Raw genomic sequence first — 27,191 nt, 5'->3', positions numbered from 1 at the left:
TGATCTGAGGAGCACAGGTACTGCTTGCTTCTTCTCCCTCCCAGGATCAAGATCCCAAAAAAGACGACAGGAGGCAGGATTATGTGATGAAAAGCCCCATATCCTCACTGCCTTCTCTGTCCCTCCTTTTGCCTCCTTCTTTCTTGGCAAGAATAAGAAGTGCCTACAATCCACAGAGCACAGGAATGCTATTTTGGGATTCCCTCTATGATCCCACTAACTGCTATTTAGGTAGTTTAATTATGTAAATTATTTCTAGTTTTGTTGGTGTTTTTAGTCTAATTGTCAATAGTTTAGGGTTAAACTGTGCCTAACGGGCACAGACCAAAGTAAGGGTAGTGTGCAGCACCAGCAGGCATTCTTCTGCCTCTGTGAGGACTTGTACTATTTCCCCTTCTTAGCTCTGCTGACAGGTGTTCTCAAGAAAGTCAGATAGGATTCTGGATTCCATATTACTGGCTTTCACATAACCTCATTAATTTAGTTGGTTAGATCTCTGACTCAGTGAAACCTTCCGTTTGTCTTCCAGATTTATCATTAGATTGTGATCGGGTTCTCCTTCAATATCCAGTGGAGCTATGGCTTGGAAGCATGATGGAAATCAGACTTCTAGGGTGAGAGGGTCAGCCCTGGTACAGTCCCTTTTTTCCACTGGAGCATCACCAGCTTTTGGGGAATTCCTGAAATACAGTGGAACAGGTTCAATTGTACACCACGCCTTACATAGTCCCTGGTAGAGGGGGCATGTTGGAGTATGGCCAGGGAGAAGATAGGCTGAAATGTGGCTGTATTCCAGTAATCTTTGGTTGATGGAATGGCTTGTTGGTGGCTGTTGAAGCCAGGCACAACCTCCAGTAGTCCTGAAGCTGCTCTAAATTGTGCCAGGGCTTGAACTATAATGACATTTTTGTCTCCTGATCCTCAGCTGTGTTGAGTGTAACTTGGCTGCATTTGAGGACTAAGCATTTTTTTTTTTTACTGGGAATCTTAAGAAATTCTGCTAAAGTGTCAGAAGCCTTCTACAATAAATGTCTATGCTACAAAGTGGAAGAGGTTTGCATTTGTAGGTCTTCCTTTAGTGTAGTGCTCCATTGGTATTTGTCCCCCAATTTTAGGTTATTAGCACCCATACAATCCGGATTTTCTTTGAGCGGTCTTGAAATCCACTTAGCAGCCCATCATATGCTTAAGTACAATGCACTTTATTCTTCCTTCATGCTACTATTTACATCTTCCTGCTTTATTTGTTAAATACAGCCTCTTGCGCTAAGGCAGTACCAAGTATACATAGACCATCTCTGATGGGTGTTTGTCTAACCCAGTGGTTCTCAACCTTTCCAAACCATTGTACCCCTTTCCAAACCCTTGTACCCCTTTCAAGAGTTTGATTTGTCTTGTGTACTCCCGTTTCACTTCACTTAAAAACTTGTTGCTTACAAAATCAGATAAACACAAAAGTGTCACAGCACACTATTACTGAAAAATTGTTTACTTTCTCATTTTTGCCATATAATTATAAAAATAAATTGGAATAAATATTGTACTTACATTGCCGTGTATAGTATATAGAGCAGTATAAACAAATATTAGTTCGTAGTGACTTCGATAGTGCTTTTTAACGTAGCTTGTTGTAAAATTATGCAAATATCTAGATGAGTTGATGTACTCCCTGGAAGACCCCTGGGTACATGTACCCCTGGTTGAGAACCACTGGTCTAACTGGTTCTTAAAAACCTATAATGAAAGAGAATCCACAAAGCTGCCTTGGAAGCCTGTTCCAGTGCTCCACTATTGTTATAAAATTATTCCTAATATCTAACCTAATGTCCCTGGCTGAAGATTAAGCCCATTACTTCTTGTCCTAATTTCAGTGGACATGGAAAACAATTGATCACCATATTTTTTATTAAAAAGACTGTTGTCAGGTCCCCCTCAGTCTTGTCTTCTCAAGACTAAACGTCAAGTTTTTTTAACCTTTTCTCATGGGTCAGGGTTTCTAAGTCTTTCATCATTTTTGTTGGTCATCTCTGGACTCTCTCCAACTTGTTCACGTTTCCTAAAGTGTGGTGCCCAGAACTGGACACAGTGCGCCAGCTGAGGTCTTACCAGTACTGAGTAGAGTTGAATAATTACCTTCTACATCTTACACATGACATTCCTATTAATACACACCAGAATGATAGTAGCCTCTTTCACAACTATATTACATTGATAGCTTATTCGATTTGTGATCCATTGTAACCCCCCAGTTCCATTTCAGAGGCACTATTACCTAGTTAGTTATTCCCTACTTTGTATATGTACATTTGATATTTTTCTTGTGTAGGACTTTGCACTTGTCTTTATTTAATTTCACGTTGTTGATTTCAGACCAATTCATCAAGGTCATCCTTAATTCGAATCCTGTCCTCCAAAGTGCTAGCAATCCCTCCCAGCTTGGTCTCATCCACAGATTTTATAAGCATACTCTCTACTCCATTATCCAAATCATTAATGAAAATATTGACTAGTTCTGAACTCGGGATGGACTTCTGCAGGACCCCACTAGATACATCCCTCCAGTTTGGCTGTGAAGCAACTACTCTAAGTACAGTCTTTCAACCAGATTTCCACCATTTTATAGTAATTTTATCTAGACCACATTTCCTCTAGTTTGCTTACGAAAATGTCATGTCTGACTGCATCAAAGGCCTTACTAAAAAAAATCAAGATCTATCACATCTACAGCTCCCCTTGCTGTCCACGGTGCCAATAACCTTGTCAAAGAAGGAAATTTGATTGGTTTGGCATAATTCTTAGAGTCCAAGGCCAGAAGGGACCATTATGATCACCTAGTCTGACCTCCTGTATAATACAGGTCATAGAACTTCCATGAAATAATTCTTAGAGTGTATCTTTTAGAAAAACATCCAATCCTAGTTTAAAAATTGTCAGTGTTGAAGAATCCACCATGACCCTTGGTAAATTGTTCTAATGGTTAATTAGTCTCACAGTTAAAATTTTATGCCTTATTTCCAGTCTGAATTTTTCTACCTTCAAATTCCAGCCATTGGATCTTGTTATACTTCTCTCTGCTAGATTGAAGAGCTCTTTATTAAATATTTGTTCCCAGGATAGATACTTATAACCTGTAATCAAGTCACCTGTTAACCTTCTCTTTGTTAAACTAAATAGATTGAGCTCCTTGAATGTGTTGCTATAAAGCATGTTTTCTAATCCCTTAACTAGCCTTGTGGCTCTTCTCTTGTGGGCACCAGAAGTGAACACAGTATTCAAGCAGCAGTCACACCAGTGCAAAATATAAAGATAAAACCTCTCTATTCCTACCAGAGATTCCTCTGTTTATGCATGCCACGACTGCATTAGCATTTTTGGTCACAGCAGCACATTGGGAGCCCGTGTTAAACTAATTATCCACCGCTACCCCGAAATCTTTTTCAGAGTCACTGCTTCCTGGGATAGAGTCCCTCATCCTATAAGTATGGCCTACATTCTTTGTTCCTATATTCATAGAACTACATTTTGTGGAATTCAAACTCATATGTTTGCTTGCTTCCAGTTTACCTAATGATCCAGATCGCTCTGAATCAGTAACCTATCCTCTTCTTTATTTACCACTCCCACAATTTTTGGGTCATCTGCGAACTTTATCCGTGATGATTTTATGTTTTCTTGTGGTCATTGATACAAATATTAAATAGCATAGGGCCAAGAGCCAATCCCTGCAAGATCCCACTTGAAACAGACCCACTCATTGAGGGTACCCCATGTACAGTTGTATTTCTAGACCTGTGATGCTGATACAATCGGATTTGCTCTGATCCCTCAGACAGAGACAAACATCTACAGGATCTCCATAAAACATTCTTAAAACTACAATACCCACCTGGGGAGGTAAAAAAACAAATTGACAGAGCCAGATGGGTACCCTGAAGTCACCTACTACAGGACAGATCCATTAAAGAAAACAACAGAACACCACTGGCCATCACCTACAGCCCCCAGCTAAAATCTCTTCAGCACATCATTAAGGATCTACAACCTATCCTAGAAGATGATCCCTCACTTGCTCAAGCCATGGGAGGCAAGCATATCCTTGTTTACAGACAGCCCCCCAACCTGAAGCAAATACTCACCAGCAACCGTACACCATACAACAAGAATGTTAACCCAGGAACCTATTCCTGCAACAACCCCCGTTGCCAACTTTGCCCGCACATCGACTCTAGTGACACCATCACAGGTCCTAACCACATGAGCCACGCCATCAGGAGCTCATTCACCTGCACATCTACTAATGTAATATATGCCATCATGTGCCAGCAATGCCCCTCTGCCATGTACATTGGCCAAACTGGACTGTCACTATGCAAAAGAATAAATGGACACAAATCAGACATAAAAAATGGTGACATCCATAAGCCAGTAGGAGAGCACTTCAACCTCCAAGGACACTCTATAGCTGACTTGAAAGTTGCCATACTTCAACAAAAAATTTCAAAAACAGACTTCAGCGAGAAACTGCAGAGTTGGAGCTTGTATGCAAACTTGACACAATCAGACTGGGTCTGAATAGGGACTTGGAATGATTATCTCGTTACAAGAAGTAATTGTCGCTGTTCACACATTCTCACCTTCTAATCAACGATTGTGAATAGGCCTCATCTACTCTAACTGAATTGACTTTGTTAGCACTTGCCCTCCCCATTGTTATGTATCTTACCCTTGGATGTACATATAGAAACAACAGATAGGAGGTATACGCTTCATGCATCTGACGAAGTGGGTTGCAGCCCACAAAAGTTTATGCCCATAGAAATTTGTCAGTCTTTAAGGTGCTAAAGGACTCTCGTTGTTTTTGCTGTATACAGAGTAACACAACTATCCCTCTGAAGCAAGATAGGTATTAAACACCTCAACTCTCTTGATGTCACCTGTTATTAGCGCTCCTTTCCCTCTAAGTAATAGACCTACATTTTCATTCATCTTTCTATTCCTCCTAATATATTTATCAAACCTCTTCTTATTGCCTTTAATGTTCCTTGATAGGCTAAGGCACATAATGAGTTACACCATTCTGATTTTGTCCTTTATATGCTTGTGCTATTCTTATACAAATTGCTAAGGATAAGTGCAAATGTTTCCATTTTTTGTAGGATTCTTTTTGATTTTCAGATCATTAAAGAGCTCCTGAAGGAGCCATATTGCCATCTTACTATTTTTCAAGCTTTCCTTTACATCAAGATAGTTATGCTATTATGCCTTTAATATTGTGTCTTTGAGAAACTGCCATCTCTCAAACTCCTTTTTTTTCCCCTTAGGTTTTCTTTCCATGGGACCTTACCTACCAGTTTCTCTGAATTTAAGTCTGCTTTTTAGAAGTCTGTTGTCCTTATTCTGCTGCTCTCACTCATTCCTCTCCTTGAAATTATGAAATCATGTCATGATCGCTTTCTCCCAAATTGCCTTCAACCTTCACATTTGTAACCAATACCTTCCTGTTAGTCAGAATCAAGTCTAAATGGCTGCCCCTATTTACTTCCTCTACCTTCTGAAACTGAATATTTTGAGGCATATGGAGATAAGTATAAGGAAAAAAACTATTTCTGCTCGGAAAGTGTCTAAGTTGCTTTGTACACATGCATTTTATGACCTTGCAGGAGTCCCAATACCAGAAGGTCTTGGAGCATATTCCACAAAGTTAAAAGCAACCAGCACAGAATGCCTGTCACAGAAAAATGTAAGGCTGCTGACTAGATTTCCATTCATATGTTTGTGCAACACTATTTTCTTAATTTAGCAGCTGGATATGCTGCCTATTTTGGGAGAGTTCTTTTGCAACCATTAATGGCCAGTATTTTTTCTCAGACCCACCTCCTCTGAAGTTTGTTTAATGCTAGTTAATTTCCTAAAAGTGAAATCTATTCTGACAGTGTTCAGAGTAAGCTCTTAAACTGGCTGTGGCAAGCTTAAAAGAAAACTGTGCTCATTTTGCTCAGCACGACATTTTGTTGAAAACAGGGAAACCTTGCTCTCCATCATCTATGGGAGTGAAGACTCCCAGATGCAACAGAATTAATATATTTCTACTGTGGGGTGGGAAGTGGAACAGGATTATTAGACCAATCCGAAATTGTACACTCCCGCATGGTGTGGTGCTCAGCTGTACCAGGGCTCATGTCTTATAAGGAGAAGTTAGAAGAACGGATATGATCAGGGAAGAGTGGGTCATTGGATAAATAATTGAGTGGATCCACTGGCCATTGCCCCTCCCTGTCCATGTGGAGTGGAAGTACATGGATCACAGAAGTTACTCCAGCTCTGAGGCTGGAAGAGTGCCTGTGGAGCAGTTTTGATCTTACTCTGCTGCCTGGGGAAATGATTCCTCCTGTTCCACCTCTGTAGAGAGAGATTCTTAGCCCAGTTACTTGGATTCACTTCTAGGAATAGGTTTTTTTTCTTTCTCAAGAGTGTCTCACACTATTGTTAAATTATGGATTTTGTTTTAAAATACAGTTTTAATTGGTCAACATTTTTAGGTACATTTGCTGAAAAATTACATTATTTGGAACACCAGTAGTAAGGAGAGTCCAATAATCAGCTTTAATAGTGGTGAAAAATCAGAAAAGGATGGAAGTAGAAGGGTATGAGTTTTCAGCAAGCTTAGCCACTGATCTGCAAAGTCACACAAAAATATAACTCCCCTCCCACAAATTTCTATGCCTTTTTAATTATACTCAAATGAAACTTCTAAATGAAAAGTCTGACTATTTTTACACCATAAAAACACTGGGAATAAAAAGAAAACGCTAAAAATATGGACAAGAATGCAAAACAGGTTTTAAAAAATCCTTGATCTTCCAGACCCAAGGGAAATCACTTTAAACTCTAGCCAGGATAACCCTACAAGAAAATGTTGTTGGTACTGGAATTGCTGGAAATGCAAAATATATTTCTGTCTTCACAAGGGAACTTTTAATTATTAACAGCAAAAATAAATCATGTAGACAGTGTGGAATTATGCTTTCTTCTCATATTGAAGGAAATGAATTCACAAGAACACAAATCACAGTTATCAAGAAAGTCAGTGAAATAGGCAATGAAAAAAAACAAACAAAAACTAAGAGCAGAGACAGTAGAGAATATTGCCCTAACTCCAAACCTTAGAGAACCTTGAAAGTTTGACTGCTGAGGATTTGTATTGCACAATATTCCAACTCAGGCTTGGATACTGAAAACCAAGCTATTTATTCTGAAGTAATGCCACATGGCAAAGCAGACCTCCCAACAAAAAAGAGACTGGAATCATAATGATTAAAGTCTTTGTTAAATTTCTACATCACTGTCAGAAATTAATTACTACTGTACATCTTTGTAAAATTAATTACAACAGCAGCATATCTCTCATCACCATAGGTTAGATTTTTGCAATTTGGGGAGAAGGTAGTAATGAGGACCAATGTTCTTCAGAAGCCCTATGGCAGGAGTAGTTCATTTGCTACAATTTATTAAACTTTTTTTTCTAGTGCAGTAATTCTCAACATTTCCCCTACAGGACACCTTTTTCCATACTGCAGTCTAGCATTTCTCCCATTAGGCAACATCAGAAGGGCAGATTGCTCACCTCCTTCTAAAACCTGTTCACAATCTCCAGTTTAAGAACCCTGTTGCTATTGTTTCAGTGTGTCTGCATATTCAGGCATGCATCACTACATCAGTTTATGCTCAGTTCACTTTTTCAGTGTCTTTTCTGCAACTATTAGGGCTAGAAACATAATATATTTTAATTAAAGAATAAGAAAGGGAGGATGATTGTATCCCTCCTGAAAACTGAAGTAGAACCCTTTTTTGAGAATTCCTGTTCTAGTGTGTTTGCAATGAAAAAAATTAATCTTTTTACTTTGTGGACTCTATTCTTTTTATTGGTTTATTGGATCTCATCATGGACAAATTCTGTTTCCTTTCGCTGCTCCTGTTTGTGGCAGTGTTTTGAGGCACTGTTTCGTGTAATGTCAACAGTTGGCAGCTAGGGCTGTCTTTGATAGTGTGAAAGAATATCTGTATATCAAATGAGCAACATGTACCAGTAGTATTCATTCATACACATTTTGTCATTTCTTTTGTTACTACAAATATGTATAAAATCCAATGATATTACTGGGTAAAAACATAATTTAAAATTGCTTTGATGGAAAATAAACTGTATGGTTATAAACAGTATATCCTTCAAAATAGTTTTTTTGATAAAATTCATTATGAACAATACAGTTTTGAACAATTTGTAGATTCTGCATCATGCATATTGAATGTAGTGCGTCAGGTCCTATACTTTAACTGTGTTCGTTTACTCTATTTCAGATGGTTCGCCATGGTTTTCCTTATTTGCCCACTGCCTTAGCTTTTGACCCAGTTCAGAAAATTCTGGCTGTTGGGACGAGAACAGGAGCCATACGAATGTATCCTTTCTTATGCAAAGTTTTTACAGTTTCTGTACTTTTGATACTTTAGTGACATGAATCAGCTTCACTTCCATAAGCACTCAGGTAAGATACATTTTATAATATTAAATTCTGATATGTTTTACTTTACTATTTGAACTGGAAAAATTATCTGAAAAAAGTTGTAGTTTTTGTTGTTGTTCTGCAATTTAATGTTGGCTTATTAATGTGACTGAGGATGGCATTTGATGTATGAATTACTGGCTTATGAATGACACTAATATATAGGTGAATTAATTTTTATGCTCAGTATGTGAAAGTGAAGGGATTAAAACCGATAGGTTAAGCTCCACACAAAAATACATATGGAGGGAATTCTTTTAGATATTTTCATTCTTCGAGCTTCTTCAAAAGTGTATATCCATTTATAAAATTTGGCATTGTTACAATAACTTTTTGTCATGAAGATTTGATAATTTAATATGCATAACTCTTCAACTCCCAGTCTTGAGTCTAGGATACTTTTGGAACTCATTTTTACAAAAAATTAGGATGATCATGAGCCTCACTACATTCAGAACAAAATACAGCACTCACTTTTTCTCCAAAATAAAAAACCAAGAAACCCCTAAAATAGAAGGAGAGGGGGGAAAAACTGGAGATCTTTTTTTAATATAATTTTGATTTGGCAAAATGTTCAGATACCATGTCAATCAGTGTGGTAGAAATGCTGCAATACCAATAGATTAAAAAGAATCAACATGTCAACATAAGAAAAAATTCAATATAAAATAAATGGAAATTCAAACATGGCCTGATTTTTTTTTTTTGAGAATCTGAAAAGTACATTTCGAAGTGTTGAATTACAGGATGTTCCTCTGAACATGTTTCTCAATTTATCAAGGCCCATATAGTTCTACCAAATTGGGATAGATGTAAATAAAGGAGAGACAAGAAAAATAATGCAGGAGAGTTAAAATGTTATGGGTTTGATGTATTTAATAGAAAGAATACTTTTTTGTAACCTCACTTTACAGGTTCAGCACTTCTGCTGTAAATAATTGGCAATAAGTAAGAACACGAGTGCCCTGATCCTATAAACACTAACACATAAGCTTAACTGCAATCCAAGAGGATTTCAATTTTAAGCTGTTTCTACCCCTTCTCAACACTTGTGCACATTATATACCCCTCTAGATCCCAGGTTTGAGACTGAAAAATATTTTATAAAGTATGTTCAAGCTAATCTATACAGCTTCTCCTACTGTCCCCATCACCATGGTGCCTGTGAACCTAGTGATAGCAGAGGCAAAGTGCAAACACAGTGAAAACTCTTCATTTGGAAGCTCAGCCAGTGTCTCACGTAACACATTTAGTAACAGAGACTTTGATTCCTCACATCTTAGAGTACTGTTGTACTCAATACATTTTATCCTCAAAGGCCTGGATGTTTTTCCAATATAAGCCTTCCACAAGGACACTAAACCAGTGATATCACAAATTCTGTGCTATTGGTGATTCTGCTCTTAATAACATATTATTTACCTGGATGAAGTAGATAGAATATATCCTATTGAATACACAGATCTGGCATGGAAAATCCCTCCATGTTCTGTACTTCTAACAGACTACATCTGAAATAATCAAATTGTGCTGTGCCGTGGAAATACCTAATATGACAACAATAGAATGTGAGGTCAGATCTATTAAATTAATGCCATTTTTAATTTATGGGAATACTAGAGGAATACTACAGCATCTGAATTTTTTAAAAGGCCTGTTCATTTTCTCCTCTCACAATTTGCATATGGTTAGTCATTTTAAGCCAAACTTATTACAATCATTTGTTTCTGAGCTAAGACCTGTTATGCTAACTTCAACATTTTTATAACTGATTTATTTTACCCTCCTAAAAATTGAATTTGTAATAGAAAGACTTTAAAAATATAAAAAAAAACTGATCAGGCTCTCTATCTTAATCTTCTGCTTAAAGTGCTTCTAGTGAATCAGCATATAATGTCCTGAAACTGATTAGTGTTAGATAATATAATGGAGGAATTACTTCAATACACCTTGCTGTTGCCTTTGTATTCTCTGCTGTTGGTGCCACTGGCCAGTCCTGGTGATGGTACAAGAAGGACAATTTGGCCATCATTAAAAAAAAGATCCAATACCAGCCTCCGAGTAGACTGGATTATTGATTATTTATATTGTGGTATCACCCAAAGGACCCAATTAAGATCAGGATCCTGTTGTGTTAGACAACACAAACACACAGGAAGACAGGATTTCCTGTCCAAAATGCTTACAATGATCTGGAACGAATCTGCCTTTGACCAATGCAAATTATGTGATGACAATATTGCTTTTCTTTCCTGCAAAGAAACTATTGGGTGGCACTAAATAAAGGTAGATCCAAAAATCCTAACACAAGCTAGAACAGAGTGCTATAGCACATGATTTCTCTGTGATATTAAATTAGAAATTAGAAAAGTAGAAATTAGACATATGTATGGGGGAGTGGAATTTTTCTGTGCATTTTCCATGGGAAATATTGAGACAAGAGGCAGAACAATAGTGTGATAGAATTGAAAAGAATATATAGTTCCTTATGTAAAGATTGCCTTTAGTGATACTAAAGTTAATGATACCTTGTGGTTTATGATATAGTTAAGTATTAGTCATTTAAATTGTTCATATGGACTCTAGCCCATTAATTCTAGAATATCTTTCAGGAGCAAAGGGGTTGGGAATGAAAACCAGTGGCTTCTGGCAGGAGGAGCAGCAGGGGAACAGGAGCGGTGGGGGAGGCAGAATGGAGAACTGGTTAAATGGGCAGGAGAAACCATAGAAGAACTGGATCTGATGGGCCCATCTATTGAAGATGGAGAGACATTTGTTCAAATATGGATTAAATGAAACGTAAATCAGGCACAATAACTTTAAGTTCATACTGTAATTTGAAAAAGTTCAAAAAAATGTTTCTTCATATCTTTTCTTAATTCTGTACTTACAGAAACACCAAAATATTTATTGTCATTATGGGGACCTAATAGCAATCATTGTAGTTAAGTTAGCAAAATAATTGCCTTTCTAGCCACCTATTTTAAAATGCCCATATCTTTTGAAGTGAAATTTTTCATGTCTGCTTCACTAGACTATGATGCCTCTCTCATACATTGCTTTAAATTTCTGTGCTTAGTTATAGTGTGTAAAATAAGGATATTAATACTTACCCATCTTTATAAAGCATTTTGAGAGCTACAGATAATAAGTTGGGAAGAGTTGCAATTCAAAATGATCTGGACGAACTGGAGAAATGGTCTGAAGTAAATATGATGAAGTTCTATAAGGACAAATGGAAAGTTGTTCCTTCCTAAATGGAATATCAGTTACACACATACAAAATGGGAAATGATTTCCTAGGAAGGAGTACTGCAGAAAGGGATCTGGGAGTCTGAATGGATCATAAGTTAAATATGAGTCAACAGTGTAACACTGTTGCAGGAAAAAAAAAAAAAAGCAAACATCATTCTGGGTTGTATTACCAGGAGTTTTGTAAGCAAGACACAAGAAGTAATTCTTCCACTCTACTCCATGCTGTTTAGGCCTCAACTTGAGTATAGCGTCCAATTGTGGGCGCCACATTTCAGGAAAGATGTGGACAAATTGGAGAAAGTCCAGAGAAGAGCAACAAAAATGATTAAAGGTCTAGAAAACATGACCTTTGAGGAAGATTGAAAAAATTGGGTTTGTTTAGTCTGGAGAAGAGAAGACTGAGCGGGGAACATAACAGTTTTCCAGTACATAAAAGGGTGTTAAAAGGAGGAGGGAGAAAAATTGTTCTTGTTAACCTCTAAGGATAAGACCAGAGACAATGAGCTTAAATTGCAGCAAGGGTGGTTTAGGTTGGACATTAGGAAGGTCTTCCTAATTGTCAGGGTAGTTAAGCACTGGCATAAATTGCCTAAGGAGGTTGTGGAATCTCTGTCATTGGAGATTTTTAAGAGTGGATTGGACAGACACCTGTCAGGGATGGTCTAGATAATTCTTGGTCCTGCCTTGAGTGCAGGGGACTGGACTAGAAGACCTCTCGAGGTCCCTTCTAGTCCTATGAATCTATGATACTAAGTGTTATATAACTGTAAAGCATTGTTAGGCCCATTATACAGATAGGAAAACTGATACAAAGAAGGTTGAATAACGTAGCTGAGAGGCACTGAAAGATAGTGGATTAGACCTCAGATAAGAGACTTGGGTTTGAGACCTGGTTGGTTTGGCAATTATTTGCTTTCTGACATAGGCAGCCAGTATAATAGGCTTGGGGAGGCTAAGCCTCCCCAAACAGCTGCCACTGGAAGCTCTTGCTCCGCCTCTCCACTGTGCACATACTCTCCCGTAGGACCTGCTTGGCCCCCTCTTCCGAGGCTCCCACTCCCCCTGTTCATGCCTCTTGGGAGTGTGTCTGCAGGGAGATCCCTAGTCCCTACCCCCAACATGGACTCCGGGGCTGGGCAGGACACTTGACCCAGCTGCATCACACACATCCTGGGAGGTGTAGGCAAGGCCTCTGACTGCTTCCCCCAGAAGCAGTGAGTGGCCTGCACACCCCCTGGAGCCCTGTGGCCTTATGCAGGTTGCAGCCACAGCGTGCGCCACCCCCAGCCTCCACATGCCATTGCATGAGGAGTCGGTCCAGCCCACACCCAGCAGTTGCTTCTGCGTGCAGCAGACCCAGCCTGGGATGGGCCTAGTGCAGCAGCTACCGCTCTCCAGCGGCACAGGGAGTGCAATATGGGGCCTGGTGCACCCAGAGAGCAAAAGATGCCCACCCTCCCTGCCTGGTGGCACAGAGCCTAGCAAGCGTGGGGGGTCCAGGCAGGCTCTGCTCCTGCTCAGCCCCCACCCACCATTCAGGCCTCTTTGCCCTCTTCCCTGAGAGGCATGAGTGGTAGGCGGGGGCGCCTCAGGGGAGAGGGCTGAGCAGGAGCAGGAGCAGGACCTGGGTCAGCACCCACTAGCTTAGGTCCACCCATCCCAGTACTCACAATAGGTGAACATGGACAGAAATATAGATGATATCAATTAATCCCTTCTTGCTCCACCTCTTTGTACGTAAGCATATAGAAAGCTATAGTATAAAAGCATGTGAGTTACATCTGCAGCCTTCAAGTGGCAGTTTATACAGATGTAATGACCACTTAATTCTGATGGCTCTCAAATCAGTGTTGATAGCAGTTCTTTGGCCCCAATTCAGTGCAATCTATTTGTGTAGCCTGTCTATATACAAGAGAGAGAGAGTTTCCATGATACCTGGGGTGGCTAGGTGCCTCATTACTGCAGAGTTTTTAAAGCTGTTCCTTTAACTGAATCCAATAGTGTAATACTTGCTGGTACCGGAGTGAATTCGTTACGAGTCTAGAAAATGCCATGCCAGATCAGACCTCTGGTCTATCTACTTTGGTGTTCATATATACATAAAAGCCACAATCTATTCTTTAGTAAAGACTTTAGACTTTGGCCCCTAGAGAATAAAGGAATCAGCAGTTATAAAGGCTATTCCTGCTAAGCAAACTAGAAATGCTTTTCTTTTTAGATAAGATTACTGAATTAGTGGATTAAGGGAGCACAGTAGATGTAACATGCCTAGATTTGAGAAAAGCATTATGTCAAATTGAATTGTATATGAGTACTGTTATGTGGGCTGAAAGCTAGCTTAAGGGTAATGATAAATGGCAGTGCATCAAATTGGGGAATGATGTTGAGTGGGGTGCTGTCACAGTTTCAGGGTAGCTGCACTTGTATTCCCCCCTCTATGGTCCACTCCAGGATGCCCAGTGAGATTTTAGGACTCCAGCCATCACGTGTCTCTGGGCAGGGACTCCCTTTTTAAAAGGGGGTTTTAAGGCTGCCTGTCCCCTGCCTTACTCTGTGATAGGCAGACTGGCTTGCTGGGGATAACAGACAGCACCTATATGTTTTCTCTCTGAAGACTATGAACAGAGTATTGGCAACAATTACAAGTTACCACAGAGCTCTTTATCAGAAGAGTACATGTGTTCTTAAGAAAAAAGCAGCATAAAATCTATATTCCATATAAAAACAAAAGTTCCTAAAGACTTACTGAAAGCTTACCAGAGTTCATTTTCACCTCCTCTATAGGACTCTTTCCAACCCTTCAGTAATGGTTGGGGTCCCCCAAGGACCAAAGGTCCTGTCAGTTTGTTGAATCAATAGAAAGGCCATAGGTCAATTCAAGCTCATTCTTTTATACTAAAAACACTGTCTTTGTTTCCTAGTCTCTGGAAAACCCAGCCTGAACCACTATATGCAGACCACCTCAGGGGATGGTGCTTCTCTGGTGTTGTTTACAATCCCAGGGGTAACTCCTTCCCCCTCCATACACACGGTTTTTAGTTCCTACAGGAGATGTGGTAACCCTCACCCCTGGAGTAGAACACAATCATACATAAACCATTCATTAATTTAATATGATGGTCTCCAAAAATATTGCCTGGGGTTGCAATATCTGTTACAGATTCCATAGAGAGTGAGGGTCAAAGATTAAAAATCAGGGGACTGGAAAGGGGCACTGAACAGAGAACCCCTGACAGTACCCACTGCTCCTCAAAGGTGTCTAAGGAGTCAGTGGACATCTCCCAGAGGAACTCTTTTTGGAGATGTGACTTAATGAAGGACTGGAAATGGGTCCCACAGTCACAGAGAACTCCTCCTTCCCCATCCAGGTTCCTTCTCCTAGCATGATGGATGGCCATTTTGGCTAGTGCCAGGAACAGGTTGATGAGGAGGGCTTGTGATGGTGGTGCCATGGATGGGATATTTGTAAATGAGGAGGGGTGGGGAAAAGTGCAGGCAGAACCTCAGTAGGAGGTTTTGGAGGAGTGAGAAGAAAAGGTTGCAATCTGATGGACTCTACATAGATATGTGCCAGGGTCTTCATCTCGCCACAAAAATGACAGGTGTCAGGGTGTTCCAGGAATGTGGCTAGTACTATGGCTGGGTCTCAAAACCTGTAACATTTTGCTACAAGTGAGTGTCATTTTAGTATTTAGTTATTAGGGAAATTTTGATGAGGCATACAAACCCCACACTTGGCCCTAAGGGGGTTAAATGGCACTGGGCCCTATAGGCCTACTGAGCATGCTGCGGTAGGAGGAGTGGATTAGAAATTGCTAAGAAGGCCAGGGAAAAGGTGGTGAACAGGATATCAGAGAGAGAAATCCTACTCCAGGAAGCCAGACAGAAGGTGGAGCCTGAGGGGACCACAGAATGGTAAGGTGTCCAGGCACTGCCTTCTCTAAGCCCACACACTTTGAGAACCAGCTTGTCTGGCAGGGCCCTGCTCATTTGGACTTTGTTTGAGAAGCTGTTGACTGTTTGGACTACAGAGGCCACATCCCAAACTGAAGGAGCGCATCGGTAGAAAGTAGCCCTGGTCAGTGGATTTGACTCTTTGCAGAGAGGACCCTGCTGGTGTTACTTTCCACAAGGCCCTGGACCGAGACCCAGTAGAGAGGGAGGGCCCAGCTCCCCCTATCATGCCTCATTTAAGGGCAAAGACCCAGATGCATCAGGGAGGTCCAAACACTCTCTGCTTGGGAGCAAGAATCGGGTATCGTTACTAACCCACATGAGATTGAGATGAGGGATTGGAGGACAGGTGCACTAACCACTAGGCCACCTGGTCCTCCAAGTCCCTTATCACAGAAACATTTAAAAATGTTTGGTCCATTTCACTGTATTTTATCTAAGGGAAAGACTGAGATGGGAGCCTTTGTTACTCCAGAGAGGCAACAGAGCCTGTGTAACTTACATTTAGTTATTCGTTAATTGCTCTAAATTGGGATTCTGTTTTAGTTAATAATGAAAAAACAGAGGTAGAGCTTAATGAGCTGACACTCTCCTTTTGACTGTGGCTGGGAGCTATGAATAACTATCAGTTAAGGGTTTAACTACAATGGCCCTGGGTATGACTCCGTATAATACTTTCTGAAAAGATAAAACTTTGGCCTGCACTCCAGTGAGAGGTAAGGTGAGATACAGGAGGAGGAGTGTAATAGTAATTCTACATACTTTTTCCTTATATACTGGCTACATAGGCATATATAAGTTTGAGTCCATGTTACCTTTCAAGAATGTTATGTTTACTAAACAAACAAGCAAACGTAGAAATCCAGAAAATGCAAAGTTAAGGTACGCTTCTTAAACAAGGCTTACCAAACTACCTTAACTTTTCTTCTGTAGAGAGGCCAAACTATCATCTTCCCTTTTTGCATAAATGATGATGAAGATTTGCACCACAGAATATGGTTTTATAGTTAGTTACATAGAGATCTCCGTTACTAAAATGTGATAGTTTCTCCACATTAACTTCTGCTCTTTTCATTGTATTCTCTAACAATATGATCTGGGCATTTAAGATTTATATATGGAAACACTGTTGCTCTGTGTTCCAGTGATGCTTTTACTTGCTGACTCAAAGGGCCCAATCCTTTGAGGAGCTAAGCACTTTCTGTGAAGCAATAAGCACCATAAAGACTTTACAGAATTGGGCCTCTAATGGAGAATGGGCTGATGAGTGCCTTCTGTATGTGAGGGGTCTAATCAGAAATCTGTAAACTTCTGTTATGTGTACTATGCTTGACCAGAAAAAAAGTGGTAAAGCAGCTATATTAAGATTAAGGCTTTCTAGTCTTTGTGGTTACTGATAAAATGAAATTGGTATGATGCATAAGGTAGTATGTTTTTCTGGCATTCTCAGGCCATCACTACAGAGGCAGAGTTACAGTAGCCTGGGTGCCTCTTTTTGGGAAGTGCAACCTTAATTGCATTTCCAAGGTTTCTAACTTTTTAAATATGAACATTCTTGAAAGGTAATATGCACTTTAACTATCTTTATGTGCCTGCACCCTTGACGTCTTAAAGATTATGTATGTGAATCTTCTGAATGAACTCCTCGGTCTGGTAGAATGATTTTTGAAGAGGACTTGAGTGATGGCCGTTTGCCACTCCCTTATTTCCTGAGATCTGCCGGAGAAGGACTTTCGCTAATGCATACCTCCTAAGATCTCTAGGGTGGGAGTGAATCTCCTATAGACCTTATGAGGTGCAGAGGAGTTAGGGTTTTACCTGGATGAGTACATCAGTGCACCAGAGAGCCTTTTGAGGTTGTCAGAGGCCTATTTAGACCCTACAAGATTTAGGAAGCTTGTCAGGTCCACTCCAAAAACCATCCTCATGGATCTTATGCTTGTGGAATCCCTGTGATCCCAAAGAGTTCAGTAGGGTGTTTGGAGAAGTGGTACTATTAGCATGGCACATGGAGTGCTGGAAGGACTAGAGAGAGTTGAGTTCTGGGAGCTGCAGAGCAGCTCATCTCAGTAGATGAGGCAAGGGGAATAAGTTCTATCTTTCTCCACCTGAGGATCCTCCTGTTTACAGCAATGGGACTTCCCCTTTGGCAAAGTAAAGGAGGCTTGTCACGTAGAGAAGACAAGTGCCTGAGCTTCTCCCTTTATCTTCTCCCCCAGCATTTCTGAGCTGTTCCTGAACACATCTGCATCCCTCTGCTCCTAGGAAACTCTCCACTAACCAAAGACCTATTACCCTGCATTTCCTTCCAGCAGGGACCTGTTTATATTTGGGGGGAGATTACTTAGGAGTACAGAGGAGAAGCACTGGTGCTTCCTTGCTTTGGCTGCTCATTACCTTCTTGTGGTTGGTGACAGTGGAGTATTGCTTCAAACCACAGAGGACTGTTAGAGGACATCAGGAGATCCACAGGGAGGGGAGACTGAGTGAGATCAGGAGCGCATTCTTCCTGCTTCTTGTGGACCTCTTGATGCGTGTAGGAGGTCTGAATTTGCATCAAACCTTCAGAGATTCATTAGATCCCCCTATTTTCCACAAATCTTAGGCTTAGTAGCCCCTATTTTAAACCGTTTAGTAGAAGAGCCTTTTTCCATTGACAAGACTCTCTAGTGATTGGTTTACATTTTGAGGTCTGTCTCTGCAGGGAAAAGAGATGGGGATTTTCTTTTTTAAAATAAAAGCTTAGGTCTGTAGTTCTTCAAATGAGCGCTGTACTGAACTTGCTAGAAAATGGCAAGAAAGTTATAAGAAATTGGAAAAAGTGGCCACTGTACTTTAAGGGGGTCCTAATGCACAGGCCTCTCATCCAATTCACTTCAAATTTTGTAGAAAAATTCTTCTTCATTCCCAATTAACTACCAGTTTTGAGACATAACTTTTTATGGATGAGGGTGTAAAATCAGGCTTAACGTATTAAACTGCAAGAGTAGTAGGATGTAAATTTTCTTAAATAATCATTTCCTGTCTTTTTAAATGGTGGTGCTGTAGTTATGTATTGTGCATAAGTGTTATATTAACTATGTCATCCACTTTGGCTCTAAGAACCAAATCCTCAGTTTGTGTAGATCAGCATAGCTCTAACTTCAGTGGAATTAGGCTTATTTTCATCAGGCGAGGAGCTGGCCCTAACTTAAGTTTTTAGTGTGGGAATTGAGCTAATATGAATACTCAACTGCTTTTGTAAGATAACATTAGTATCCAGTTTTTCTGTATGCTATACATGTGAGGTCACACTTCTGACAGATAATTTAAGATCAAGGTTTATTAATAACAAAATAAGAAATGCATGAAAGAAAAATAATTTATTTTAATACATAATTTTGAAAGCTACTGAAAATAATCACTTTACCTGTTTTAATGCTTGAGCAAACTGCAAGACAACATTATTATGGAGTTCAGTGAACAATAGATACCACTGCTGCGTTGCAGAAGTCTGCTTTAAACTAATTCTTGTTAGAATTTTGCTGTCTACATAAAAAGTTGCACTGGCTATACTAGAATTAGGTCAGTTGCTAACAGTAATTTTTCTGAAAGTTCCTAATTTAAAGTTCCAACTACTAGATAGTTTCGTATATAGTTGCTGTTGTTGATACCAAAGTCATGATGCTCTGCTTGTTCTGATAAATACTTTATAAACACTTCCATGCTTTCTCCAGGTCTTTGCACCTTTTGGACAAAGATCACCCATTTGCATTTATATTTCTTTATGGAATAAAATGTTCATCAGTTTTTTAATAATGTCATAATTATATTGTTCTTATGCTCAGCGAAGGCAAATTTCAACTTTATGGATCAACCTGTGTTGTGGTTTGTAAACTGGTGAAGACAGACGTCTTTCATTCAGACCATTTTATTCACTTATCAAAATGAAAGTCTTGTGGAGGTTGAGCTCCAGCACTTTCTTTTTCTCTTGTTAATCATAGCTCAAATATGAGTTGATTTCTCGCATGGTGCCATATGACAATTGTAAAAAATCACAGAAATAGTGACTTTCATTCTAAAACTGAACAAGGCACTTTATTAGAATGAGTAGGACAGTATTATCCCTAAAGTTATTCTATTTGTCTCTATCTGCTTCATTCTAGAGCTTCTACATATCTTCCTGCTACAGTATGAATATTCTCACAGGTCCAGTACAATTAGCTGTTTTCATTCACCCCTTAGAGTGATTCCATCAATATGAGAACCTGCAAATAAAATGCATTATTTTAAGGCTCCATCCTGCAAAAATGCACGTGAATATCTTTATACACGTGACTAGTCCTACTGACCTCAGCGGGGCTACTTGTCTATAAAGTTTGCATAAGACTTTGGAGAATCAGGTCATTCATGTGGATTAATTTAAATAAACACAGCTATAATATATAAACAACTATGGACAATTAGATTTATACCCCAAAATATGCAAACTCACTCTCAGGCATGTAAACATGAAAAGATATGAGCAAACTGGCTATTTTTCAATACACTGGTTTTCTAAATTAAAAGTTTAACATTCACAGTGATGGAGTAAATGTGAAAACATGCGGGCTGGGAATTGTTTCACTGCATTGCCTACTGCTGTTCCAGGGATGCTTTTATGCTTGACTGAGATTTCTGCTGGAATTTGAGAACTCTCTTTGTACTACTGATTCTTTAGATTTTGCTAAACTTTGTTTTCTGGGTGTCACTGGGTTTGTGAGTAACTTTTTTTGTGTGTCTTCTCTGTATCTGAGAGATTCCCAGTTACATTTCCCAGTACAGTTATGGGAGATTTATCTATTTTCTTGCTGAGTTCCTGTTCCTTGCTTACTCCTCATTGGGACTGAGTTTCTTTGCTGGAACTGGAGCTCTGAGAGTCTTTTCTGCTTACTCTTCTTTGTGGCTATGGGATTTTGGGTTGGAGGGAGGGTTCGGTCTTAATTTTGTTTTGAGTTTTGAAAGACTTTTCTATCTGCTCTTTGCTGTGGCTATGGAATGGTTGTCTGTATCATGCTAGTGCTATAGGCAACTTTCTCAATTCTTTGCTAACAGTTCAGAGAGGCTTATTTTGTCTGCATCCCATTCAGGGTGTGGAAGAAGACCTTTTATTTGTTTACTTCCTGTTGGAGCTGTCATCCAATTTACATCCTACATTGATTTGTGAGAGATTATGTAGGCACCAAGGCCCAGATCCACAAAGATATTTACACAACCAAACTGCAGATTTAGGCACTCAAGTCCCAGTTTTAGGATCTACTGCTATCCACAGAATGCCTGCTTGGCTGCCACTGAACCCTGTAGGCACCTAAACTCACTAGGTGCTTAAGTTTTTTGGGGAAAAGGTCAGTAGGTGGCTATGTTTCTGTCTCTGGGTATGCACACTGCTGCCTCACTCTAGGCATCCGGACACTTATCTCCTGCCTAAACCCTAGTGTGATCCATAAATTGGGGGAAATACCCCTTTTGTTGACTTCTCCTATGCATGGGCATATTTGGGGAACAAGGGGGACATTGCCCGCCCCAACTTCAAGCCTCAGTGGAATTTACACCTTCACGCATAGCCCCATTGGTTTGACTGGAGTTGCCCCCCGAATATAGATGTCAAACTACGCCTATGCCTGTTGTCTGTCTTAGGCAGCTCCTCACCTAGCATTCTGACTTTGTGGATCACATTATTAGATGTCTATCTCTCCCGACTCATTGCATAGGAAGCCTGGATGCCTAACTCAAGCTTTGTGGGTCCCATTGTTCCAGTGATTTGCTAGGTGCTGAAGAGTTAGGCATTCCAATGGACAGTGTCATGGTGCATAAGGGTGCAATCCACGAAGATACATGGGTGCCTAAATCACATTTTAGGCACCACTGCAATCCACAAAATTCCTGCTAGGCTGTTGCCTAATCCTGTAGGCACCTAAACTCATTTGGTGCCTAAGTTTTTGCCTCTCGGTATGCATGCTGCAGCCTCACTTTAGATGCCCAAGTGGCTCTCTCCTATTTAAGGCCAAAAGCGATTCACAAACTATGAAAGATTAGGCTTTCAGCTACCTCTGGCAGGTGCTCAGCAGCTGCCTACTGGATTGGGCTCTTCAGGCAAGTTCACATAAAGGAGGAGGAGGTGGTACTAGCCCTGCCCTTTAGCCCAATTGTTAGGGCACACACCCAGGATGTGGGAGATCCCTGTTTGTCACAACTCCTTGTGAGGGGGAGAAGGCATTTGAACAAGGGTGAGCTGCCTCCCAGGTGAGTGGTCTAACCACTAGAATGGGCCCCCCTCAATCTCTTCTACTGAAGTTGTTCCTCTTTAATTATTTAATTGAATAATTATTAATTGACCAAGAGAAAATGTTAGAATGACTCTATCGTGCAGTTGTTAGGGCACTCACCTGAAAGGTGGCTGATCCCTATTCAACCCTCCACCCTTGGGGGGGACTTGAACATACTGGGTGAATATCCCATCCACCAAGCAAAGGTTTATAAGGGAGGCTGTTCTTGTCTCCCTCACCAGCCCTTTTGCTTTGGGCCTTGCATGCCACTCAGGCAACTGAACACCTATCTTCCCCAGTTTGTTAATTGCAAGCAGGGCTAGGCACCTTTCTGTAACCTGGACTTAGGTGCCACGGGAGAGGCAGGGCTTAGGATACACCCCTGTGCTTGGTGTTTCCCATTGGCTAGCTCAGGCAGCTCCCCACTCAGTGTTTTGGCTTTGTGGGTTGAACTCTAAGGTAATGTCTACACTGCAATTAAACACCTGTGGCTGGCCGTGTCAGCTGACTTGGGCTAAGCGGCTCAGGCTAAGGGACTGTTTAATTGCAGTATAGGCATATGGGCATGGGCTGGAGCCCAAGCTCTAGGACTGAATTGGTGGTGGTTTTATAGTAAGGATGTTAATGAGGCCCTGGACATATCCTTTTCACCATTAGATAAGCATTTTAAATGTGAGACTCTTTTTAGTAGAAAAAGAAATCTCTATGTAAAATCTGAAATTCTACTAAAATGAGGAAATTAATTAAAGTCAAGTACAAAATGTCCACCTTGGCAATTTAAGACTAGAAAATCAGAAGGAAGTAAAGCACTGGCAATTTGTAAATAAAAACATCTGATTTTAAGTTTTAGAAACAAGTTTTTGTTTTTAAAAAATCATGATTTTTATCCATTCTCAACTAGAGCCTGTCTTATTTCTCCCTTATCAGGGTTGTTAATTCTCTTTTTTCTTTTACTTGGCTATTCTTTCTGGGACTGGAAGAGATTTGTCAACTTTTATTAGAATGCTGTATTCATTGTTTTCATGAGGCAGTGTTTGTGATCTCCTAATTTCCTGTTAAATTAAGGACTTAAGGTTTTATTTTAGGGAGTGGGAGTAGGGATTGTTTATTATTTTTTGGGGAATTTTTATAATTTCTGATTTGCTTGACAAATTACTCTATGAAACACATGTCTGAACAATGTATTTAAATACACTTATCAATTAAATATATTAAATTATCTTTAAAAATAATAAGATAAAGTGATCTCCGAAGCTCTCTTGCTTAAATCATTGAGCAAGCAGTAATGTAAACCATGCAAGTTCCAAAATCCAGAATTATGGGCCTGAAGCATTCATATATTCTGTGGGTTTTATGTCCTTATTCAAATTCTAAATATTAAATTGTCTGCCTATCTCTCTATTTACAGCAAAACATCACATATGCAGACAAATTAACATTTGACAGGAGGAAAAGTTGTTCTTAGTTCTTCATTCCAGTTATACTGCATATAATTGGCTTTTAAAAATCCCTGGAGATTGGAGAAAAAAATAGTTTACTCTCTGCAGCTTCCCTGGTTTATCTTTGCATAAAAAGATCAAATTAGATTAACTACAATAGTAAAGTAAACTTGCATGCCAAGAACAGGAACTATGCAAAATTATTCTCCCAACAATAATTAGCATTAATAAACAAATACAAGTACTGTACTGACTTAACCCAAACTGGCAGCTACTGGCAGCCAATAACATTACGATTATAGCACCTAGAAATCCTAGTCATGAACCAGGCCCCAGATCCACAAAGGGATTTAAGAATGTAAGAATGACCATACTGTGTCATACCAATCGTCCATCTAACCTAGTACAGTGGCTGATGCCAGAAACTTCAGAGGAAATGAACAGAACAGGGTAATTTATCAAGTGATCCATACCCTGTCATCCAGTCCTACCTTATAGCAGTCAGAGGTTATGGACACCCAGAGCATGGGGTTGAGTCCCTGACCATTCTGGCTAATAGTCTTTAATTGACCTAAAATCCATGAACTTAGCTATTCTTTTTCAAATCCAGTTGAATTTCTGGCTTTCACAACATCCCAGGCAATGAGTTCCACAGGTTGGGTATGTGTTGTGTTAAGAAGTACCTCCTTTTGTTTGTTTTAAATCTGCTGCCTCTTAATCCCATTGGGTGACCCCTGGTTCTTGTGGTATGTGAAGGAATAAATAACACTTCCTTATTCACTTTCTCTATACCATTCGTGATTTTATAGACCATTATCATATCCCCCCTTAGTCATCTCTGCATTTAGAAGCTGTTCCCTACCCCTAATCATTTATGTTGCCCTTCACTGTACTTTTTCCAATTCTGATATATGTTTTTTGAGACGGGGGACCAGAACTGCACACAATATTCAAGGTATGGGAGTATCATGGATTTATATAGTGCCATTATGATATTTTCTGTCTTATTATCTATCCCTTTCCTAATGATTCCTAATATTCTGTTAGCTTTTTTGACTGCCATGCACAATGAGCTGATGTTTTCAGTGAACTATCCAAGATGACTCTAAGATCTCTTTCTTGAGTAGTAATAGCTAAATTAGACCCCACCATTTTGTATGTATAGTTGGGATTGTGTTTTCCGGTTTGCATTACTTTGCATTTATCAACATTGAATGTCATCTGCTATTTTGTTGCCCAGTCACCCAGTTTGTGAGATCTATTTTAACTTTTTGCAGTCTGCTGTGGACTTAACTATTGTGATTAATTTTGTATCATCTGCAAACTTTGCCACCTCACTGTTTACCTCTTTTTCCAGATCATTTATGAACATGTTGAACAGCACTGGTCCCAGTACAGATCCCTGGGGGATCCTGCTACTTACCTGTTTGCAGTGTGAAAACTATTTATTCCTACCCTGTTTCCTATCTTTTAACCAGTTACTGGTCCATGAGAGGACCTTGCCTGTTACCCCATGACTGGCTGTTTTGATTACGAGCCTTTGGTGAGGGAACTTGTCAAAGGCTTTCTGAAATCCAAGTACACAATATCCACTGGATCACCCTTGTCCACATGTTTGTTGACCGCCCTCAAAGAATTCTATTAGATCGGTGAGGCATAATTTCCCTTTATAAAAGCAGTGTTGATTCTTCCCCAACATATCATATTCATCTATGTATTTCATAATTCTGTGCTTTAGTATAGTTTCAATCAGTTTGCCTGGTACTGAAGTTTGGTTTACTGGCCTGTAACTGCCAGGATTGCTTCTGCAGCCTTTTAAAAAAAACTGACTTCACATTAGCTATCTGCCAGTAATCTGGTACAGAGACTGATATAAGCGGTAGGTCACATACCATAGATACTAGTTCTGCTATTTCATATTTGTGTTCCTTCAAAACTCTTGGGTGAATACCATCTGGTCATGGTGACTTACTATGGTTTAATTTATCAATTTGTTCCAAAACCTCCTGTATGGACTCCTCAGTCTGGGACAGTTTGTTAGATTTGTCACCTAAGAAGAATGGCTTGGATGTGGGAATCTCCCTCACATCCTCTGCAGTGTAGACCAATGCAAAGAATTCATTTAGAGTCTCTGCAATAGCCTGATCTTCCTTGAGGGCACCTTTAGTAACTTGTTCATCCAGGGGCCCCACTGATTGGCAGGCTTTCTGATTCTGATGTACTTACAAAAATTAACAGCAAACACATTTTTGTCTTTTGCTAGTTGCTAAGTATAATTAGACAGGCCAAAAAGCATTTGCTTTTATATTTGAATTGCCAGAATTTATGCTCATTTCTTTGTTCTAGTTTCAGGCACTACTGCAATCCACAAAACCCCCACTTACTGACGCTTATATTTTTATTATTGAAGTCTCCTAGGTACTTATGTTTCTGCTGCTGGGCTTGCACACTGTTGCCTCAGGCAGGTGCCTCAATGCCTATCTCACACTTAAGCCCCAATGTGATAGCCTGTGGGACCAATCCCTGAGCATACCTATCTCCAGACAAGATGATGGGGGATGAGTGAAAGGAGGTAGTAGCTTCCCTCCTAATCTTTATCACAGTGGTTATGGTACTCACCTGGGATATGAGAGACCCTAGGTCAGTTCTCACCTCTGTCTGATGAGGAGAAGGGATTTGAACATGGGTTCCCCACCTCAATAGTCTTAGTAGTAGTAGTAATCGGTGATCCTTGGAGTTCAGGGATGATTATCTTATCAAATGATAGCTATCTATCGATGATGGATCCACAAGTGGCTAATGAGACTGGGATCCACAGATCTTGTCACAGTCGGGGAAGACATTTCCCAATGGAGGGGGCGGATTTGGATTGTTTGTCGGTCTGTGGCATGTTCTTTCCTCCTTTCCCATTTCTCCGTTTCCTGTTCTCTCCATTGGATCTCGAAATACTGGGAACCATGCCATAAGATCCTTTTCCATTTTGGTCGATTAAGGGCTTGGGTTTCCCATGAATTTATGTCAATATTGCACTTCTTTATGTTGACTTTGTGGGTGTCTTTGAAGTACTTTTTTGCTCGCCCTCTGTCCGTTGGCCATGGCTCAGTTGTGATAACATGACCTGCTTCGGGAGTCAATTTTTCTGGCATTCGAAGAACTTGACTTGCCCATTGGAGTTGGTGGTAGATGATCATAGCTTCAATGCTGGAGGTTTTGACTTGGGAGAAAACACTTAAGTTGGTGCTTCGGTCATCACACTTGATTCAGAAGATCTTGCTGAGGCACCATTGATGGTATTGTTCAAGAATCTTGAGGTGTCTACTGTACATGACCCAGGTTTCAGCAGTCTCAATACAACTGGAGCCTAATTGTTGTTAACTTAAATGGTTTACCTAGCTACTTGAAAGCACAGTTTTTAAAAGAAACCTTTTTTTTGTTTGAAGTGCATAAACATGTTAACACAATTCCATACAACCACAGAAAAACCAGTGAAAATAATTTTAATTTTGTATTCATAGCAAAAGTTATACAAAGATAAACATAAACTGAATCAGTAATCAGTGCAAGACACCGTCAATGTACTTGTGCTGGATCTAGGAGTGGGCCAGGAGGAGAAAAGCTAGGAAATATTATTTAGTAAATTTGTGTTGATCTTCACAATCTTCTTTTACGATGTGTCTCACCTCAAGATCCAGTGCATG

At 39.9% G+C, this 27,191-nt stretch overlaps 1 protein-coding gene across 3 annotated transcripts in view; it reads left to right on the top strand.

Annotated features, from left to right (window-relative positions):
- The window catches only part of STXBP5L (syntaxin binding protein 5L), a 354,593-nt gene that overhangs the window by 23,369 nt on the left and 304,033 nt on the right, over positions 1-27,191 (top strand). For all 3 annotated transcript variants that reach the window (XM_067546369.1, XM_067546370.1, XM_067546368.1), the window contains exon 2: positions 8,359-8,456. In XM_067546369.1, coding sequence (XP_067402470.1) covers positions 8,359-8,456 — 98 coding nt within the window. The remainder of the gene's footprint in view (positions 1-8,358; positions 8,457-27,191) is intronic.

The sequence above is a fragment of the Emydura macquarii genome, unplaced genomic scaffold, assembly GCF_026122565.2.
Source record: "Emydura macquarii macquarii isolate MOO-44397 ecotype Brisbane River unplaced genomic scaffold, CSIRO-AGI_Emac_v2 contig_1119, whole genome shotgun sequence".
Classification (NCBI taxonomy): domain Eukaryota; kingdom Metazoa; phylum Chordata; order Testudines; family Chelidae; genus Emydura; species Emydura macquarii.
The sequence above is the reverse complement of the archived record's forward strand: the minus strand, read 5'-3'. Positions and strand labels throughout refer to the sequence as shown.